Here is a 6,696-nt window from a genome sequence, read left to right as displayed (position 1 = left end):
CCTGCATTCCCTCCAGCACAGCTCTGCTTCCTCTCTTTGGGATCCTTTTTATTTGCTGGGCTTTCTCCTAACACGTTTTACTTTAATTCTGGGGTCTTCTCTCTATTCCACCCATCAACTTTTAACAAAGTACATTCTCTCCCTCTTCATCTTGACTAACCCTGGTTGTCCAAGAACAGCACATCTACTTCTCGGCTCTATTGAAGAGAATTTGCCGACTCCCCTATTCTGGGACACCAGCACAGAATCTTGACATTCTCCTGGCTCCTTACCATATTTCTAAATCATTTATTTGCAATCTTTGAAGTAGGACTATTTTTCTGTGAGTCCCCAAATGATGTAAATGATGTTGGATCTGCCGACAGTTTCTGGGTGTGGGCCGGGATCGTGTCTCGTGAAGCCGAAGAATGGACACACGGCCCAGGGAGAGGCAAAAAGTTGTAAAGGAAGATAGTTTATTAGAGGCAGAGAAGAGGTTGCAGCCCCGAGCGGGAGGGCGTCCCGAATGAGGGTGCCCACTGGCTAAGGCAAAAGGCTTTTACTTTTGTACTTTCCCCTGCCTGTTTGGGGAAGGGGGCTGGAGCCTTCTAACAGAATTCATCTATCAGGTTTGTCCTGTTTGCCCGTCCTGAAGGGATTAACAACTAACCCGTTCCTTCTATCAGATCTGCTCCTTTGTCCGGCCAGAAGGGATTTGAGATTATTTATTAACCTCAAGGTGGATTCTCATGTCTCTGTCCTGGAGAGAAGGAGACATTCCAGGACCTGGAGTTTCAGGATATGGCTGTGTGGGGACAGAGCCAGGAGAGCAGTTTCCAGGCTCTCGGCCTCATGTGGAGGGGTGCTGGCTTGGGTAGTAGATGGCCGTCGGCTGTGGCTAGTTGGCCGTCACCTGTGGCTGGTTAGCCAATGGCCACTGATATAACTGCTGCGCGGCTGTGATGGAGAGAGAGTCGAGGGGAGTCGAGGAGTCAGTCGGTTGGCAGCAAAGCAGACAGCAAGGTCGCACGTCGTGTGAATCCAGCCTCCAGTGAGACTATAGTGGTATGACTCCCCTACCTATGGCTCCGTGGGTGTTCCTTTTTGGCCTCACCATGTCCTGTGTTCTTATGTGGGGAGCGGGAGCAGAGACCCCACAGGCCGCCCCACATGACAGGCTGCTTTTTTATTTATTCCACCAGGGACCCCCCTCCCTCGTCTACCTAGCAGCATGCTAACTAACCTGTCTCATCTTCATGACAAAATAATTTACTAACTGACCCCAATATTATCCAGCTATGAAACAATATACCATTGTAATGTCGACAAAAAAACATCCAGCCTAAGAAAAAGCTTTTAAGAGTTTATTTAAGCCAAACTGACAACAATTGCTGGGAAGCAAAATCTCAACAGATTGAGAAAATGCTCCACAAAATGGCAGTTTGCAGATTATTTTATACTTAGGATCAAAGGAGGAAGGTTACATGAAATCCATTGGTGGTAGATTAAGGGGGTGGGAGAAAGCAAAGCGAGGAAATCTCGGGGATTAGATAAAAGTAAATTGGAGAGTAAAAAAAGTAAAAGTAAATTGGAGAGACAGGTATTTCTTTTACACAGGTGAGTACAGGATAGTTAATAGTTTGCTTTTTACCACACATAGAGATGATAATGAGGGAACAAGAATAATAATGAGGAATTCTGTAGTTTCCTGCTCTGGTCTGGAAAAAGGAATGACTGACATTCCAAGGATGTTATCTTAGGTGTAAAAAGACAATAGACAGGCTCACTTAAGGTAAATAGTTGACCTTGTCAAGGAAGCTTCAGGCTAAAGATTCCACCTTCGTTAAGAATTTTTATGTTCATGCCATCCTATGTGGTTATTTTCAGTTTCCTGAGCTTGTCAGGTTTAACATGTGGCCCATTTTCCGTCCACAGTTATCAGAGCCCTTACTGACAACCCAGTTCTTTCTTCTCATGTATTGAAGACTTTACCGCCGGCCTCTTGAGCCTTTTCCCATCTCAGTCCCGCCACAGCATTGATAACTTCGCATGTGGATGTACTATTAAACAGTGTGACCTCAAGATGCCTAGACCTCCTTCTAGCATCTTGTATCTTCCACAATCCACACGCGAACCTTACTACATGGTCTCAATTAGATTCAGTTACTGAGTTTCCCCGAAAATAAGACCCAGCTAGACCATCAGCTCTAATGTGTCCTTTGGAGCAAAAATTAATATAAGACCCGGTATTACAGTATAGTATAGTACAGTATATAAGACCCAGTCTTATTTTAATATAAGACAGGGTATAATGTGATATAATATAATATAATATAATATAATATAATATAATATAATATAATATAATATAATATAATACTGGATCTTATATTAAAATAAGACCAGGTCTTGTATTAGTTTTTGCTCCAAAAGACGCATTAGAGCTGATGGTCCAGCTAGGTCTTATTTTTGGGGAAACACGGTGTGCTCCTATATGGCACCTTCTACCACTATGGTTTTCATAAATTACAAGCTATTTGTCGTTATCTATGCTCTAACTCAAATAGAATTTGAATTATTTGTTTTTGAAGACTTGAAGTTAATTGTGAAACCATCTAGCTTACTCCTTTGTTGTGGAATGGGAAGATTAGCTCTTTGGCAGACTTTTCTGTATTCCTAGAATTTGGTAAATTAAAAATGCCCATTTCTTTTGTGGTAACTTTCATCAGTTTATTTTTCCAGATATTCATTCCCATCTAGTTTCCAGTTTTTTTAAATAGAGTTGAAAGGATATTTTCTCAAAATTCTTTGGAATTTCTCTGTATTGTGGTTTTTCAATTCATTTCAACTCTAAACTTGTGTGTTTGTACTTTCTCCTTTTTTGATTAATTAGCGATCCTTCTCTTTCCCTCTCCTTCCCTCTCTCTCACTGTCTCTCCCTCTCTTTCATTCTTTCTTATTTTCCTTTTTTAGTATAATTTTCTACCTCCTCCAAAGGCAACCAAAATTATGAAAACATAGTGTTCCAAAGTATTTTTGATGTTTGCTACATACACATATGCATGTGTGTATGATTACATATGTGTGAATATGTATATATACATATATGTGTAATAACATTTTTTAGTATTTTATTTTAAAACATTTTAAAACTACATCTGGTTTTATAGTAGGAAATGAGTGAGACCAGGGCATATCAAGCAATTAGAACACGATTTAATTGCTTTGTACATAAAGTACTGATTTTTATTGGAAATACTCCACTTTCTCCACTTTTATTTATCAGTGCTCTTTAAAATTTTTTAAGAAGTGCTCAGGGCTCTTTTACTTACCATGTGAGGGAAAAACCTACATACATTGCCTAGTACTCTCCGTAGGGCTATTTGCATTTCTTTGTTTCTTAGACTGTAAACTACGGGATTAAGCAGAGGTGTCAGCACTGTATATGTCAGAGCCATCAGCATATCTTCCTGGGATGAATCCCTGTCTTTGGGCCGCAAATAGATAAAGCCAGCAAATCCATAGTGTATACACACTACGCTGAGGTGAGAGGAGCAAGTGGAGAAGGCCTTATACCTGCCCTTCGCAGAGGGCATCTTCACAACTATGGACACAATGAAGACATAGGAAATCATAATTAAAACAAAGCTGCCCACTAGCACAAAGGCACTGAACGCAAGGAGAACCATTTTCTGGAAAAAGGTGTAATCACAGGCAAGGGAGACCACAGGTGTGATGTCGCAAAAAAAATGCTGGATAGTGCTGGCATCACAAAAAGACAAGTTGAATACTATGAGGACAATGCACAGCGACACCACAATCCCAGTGACAGAAGTGGCCATCATGAGCTGAAAGCACATCTTTCGGGTCATCAAGAGGGGGTAGTGCAGTGGCTTGTGAATGGCAGTGTACCGGTCATAGGACATGGCAGCCATGATGAAGCAGTTGTTGGCTCCCAGGCTAAAGAAAAAAAACATCTGTATGGCACACTCAGGAAGAGAAATGGTCTTGCTGTCTGACAGCAAGTCCTCTAGCATTCTGGGGATAATTACCAGAGTTGTACAGGTTTCTGAAAAGGACAGGCCACAGAGAAAATAGTACATGGCGGTATGAAGGTTGTGATTGAGCTTGATGGCCACCATTATGGACACATTTGCAGCTAGGATAGTCACATGGGAGAAGAAAATGACTACAAAGAGGAAACGCTGCAGGTCTGGGAAACTGGAAAAGCCCAGCAGAAGGAATGCACTCACTGTAGTATGATTGCCCATCATCCAGTAGGCTCAGCAACTTTCTCCCACAGGTGCAGATGTTCTTGCGGTGAAGACTCTGATAAAATTATAAAACACATCGATGTCATCTGAGCTTTCATCGAGAGCCCCTGGACAAGAGCAAGAGAGCCTGAGAAATGGGAGTTAAATGCACCTGGCTGAATTCAAGGTCAGGACCCAGAGTGATGAGGAGAAAGATTCCAATAGGAGACTGTATATTTGTCATAGAATACGCCTAAATATATTCTGGAGCCCCCTCATTTATCACCCTTTTCTTTCTTCTGCAGTCAGACTTGGCATGAAAGAGGGAAATATGAAATAAATGCTTATTTTCTCACCTACAAGGGTGTGAGAAATAACAGGTGTAAAATGTTCACATGTGATCTGATTATAACCCGGCATACAGAAGTGCCTAATAATGTCGATTGACTCAATGCCAATTTAAGGAGAAGTAGGAGAATTGTTTTTAAATGGCTTCTAAAAATTCTTACAAAGTAATGCTATTTTCAGAAAGCAGTGGCTGCTTGGCTAACAAGTTATGCCACTGAGTAGACCTAAGAAATAAATGTACAGTTTTGAAATCTGTGCTGGTTTCCTATCCATGACAATAAGTTAAGCCTGGAGGTGTCCAATAACTGTCTCACATTCAGGAAGATCTTGAAGGCAAAACCGTTTTGGAGAGACCATTTCCGTCCTGGGTGACTCACCTGCGTTCATGATGTCCTGATCATCTTGAGCTTTCAGGAAAATTTCCAGGACATTTTCTAACTGGTATACTGGTAGAAAGGGCTGCTTTGCAGCACAACTCTTGTAAGAAGTCAGGATCCTCTGGTTACTTTTATCAGTTCTTAAAACATCCACTCTGTGTGTGAGATAACAACATGAAAGTAACACAAGAACTTTCCATATAACATGTGGCTAAGTTTCAGGCACTATTGTCAAGGAAGGAAAGGCAAACAGTGAGAAGACATGGGTGTGGGTTGACGATTAGGAAAGAATGGTAGAGACACACTGGAAATTATGCCATAGGATTCACAAATCTTGAAGAAAAAAGAAGAAAATATACCTTTAGCTGAAAAGTTTGTGTGTTCTTTATGTACTGAATTACTGGGCAAACAAGGAGGCATGTCAATTAAGCAGTACTTACTTAACGTCTGAAATATGCTGGTCAATATGCTGTGTGTTTGATAGAATTTTCTCACCAAATTTCTTCCAACAATTCTACATAGTAGGTGTTTCAATCCTGATCTTACAAAAATTGAAACTAAAGTACAGGTTTCTTAATTAACTATCCAAATCCAATGCATTAATTCCACAATTGTTTATTTAATGACTGTGATGTGTTAGTCAATTCTGTGCATGGGAAATACAACATGGGATAGGACACATATAACCTCTCCTATCTCAGATACAGAAAAATGCCATGAAGAGAATTAAAGGACAGGGATACGAGAGTGAGGGACTAGGTGGCTACTTGGGACTGGAGAGTGAGGAAAGCCCTTTCGGTGGAGCTTACACTTACTTTGTGATTGAAATGTAGTTAGCAGCTCACCATTTAAAGATTTAGGGGGAAAAGATGACAGACACAAGAAACAGCTAGTACAAAGATCTCATGGTGGGAATGAGCTTGACATATTCAAAGAATATGAAGACAGCCAGTGTGTCCAGAACACCTCTCTCATGTGTCTTCGTAAACACCTTATGAGATAAATAGTAATATTGTGCACACGTTTGAGATAAGGAAACTGTGGCTTAGAAAGTTATCTTAATTTGTGAAGGTGATAAAGTTTGTTAAAGAAAGAGCTGGTATTGATACCCAGGCATAGTGACTCTGGAGAAGACCCTCTTAACTAGTCAAGTGTCCCTGCAAATGCAAGTGCTTAACATGGCATTCAAGGTTACCTATCCACCCCCATCTTCTGCCACCAACTTCCTCTATATGGGCAGCATTTCCACAGTCCCCAAGCATGACATGTCCTTTTGTGGCTGTCCTACTCTGCACACATCGTTTCTTTACAATGTTCTTTCTGCCCTTTTGTGCTCCTGTGACCACAATCTTTGTTTCAAACCCAATTCAAATGTCACCTCCCTAGAAAGCCATCCCCAGTCATTCTGATTGAGTTAGTAAACTCTGGGTTCACATTTGATTGCATTATGATGACACTTTTGACATGTCTGACTTCTTTACTAGTCAGAGCAGAGGGCTATTTTACTGTTTTGTCCACATACTTGCAGTATAACCTGGTAAATATAAGGATTTGTGTCTTGAGATTTCAATGAATAAACGGAATGCATCTTCCGCAGGTCCCAGGAAGCCTCACTTGGTTTTTTCCTTAGGTGCACTGACTAATTCTTCCTAACTATATTGTTTTCTCTCTGTAGCATTACTTAATTTGGACATATGCTAAAGGTTGTTGGGTGTCTCCTTCAGAGCATTTCAATACCC

The 6,696-nt window shown here is 40.8% G+C and overlaps 1 protein-coding gene across 1 annotated transcript; it reads right to left on the bottom strand.

The window, feature by feature from the left end:
- Positions 1-3,281: 3,281 nt before the first annotated feature.
- LOC117029684 (olfactory receptor 10T2-like) lies at positions 3,282-4,250 on the bottom strand. The gene has a single exon (XM_033118893.1). It carries the CDS (start codon positions 4,248-4,250, stop codon positions 3,282-3,284), a length of 969 nt encoding a protein of 322 aa, XP_032974784.1.
- Positions 4,251-6,696: the final 2,446 nt, after the last annotated feature.

This window comes from Rhinolophus ferrumequinum, chromosome 11 (assembly GCF_004115265.2).
Source record: "Rhinolophus ferrumequinum isolate MPI-CBG mRhiFer1 chromosome 11, mRhiFer1_v1.p, whole genome shotgun sequence".
NCBI classification, from domain to species: domain Eukaryota; kingdom Metazoa; phylum Chordata; class Mammalia; order Chiroptera; family Rhinolophidae; genus Rhinolophus; species Rhinolophus ferrumequinum.
The sequence above is the reverse complement of the archived record's forward strand: the minus strand, read 5'-3'. Positions and strand labels throughout refer to the sequence as shown.

What these genes read in the sequence shown, in the direction of transcription:
- LOC117029684 (XM_033118893.1), bottom strand. Translation starts at nt 4,250, where the DNA reads ATGGGCAATCATACTACAGTGAGTGCATTCCTTCTGCTGGGCTTTTCC.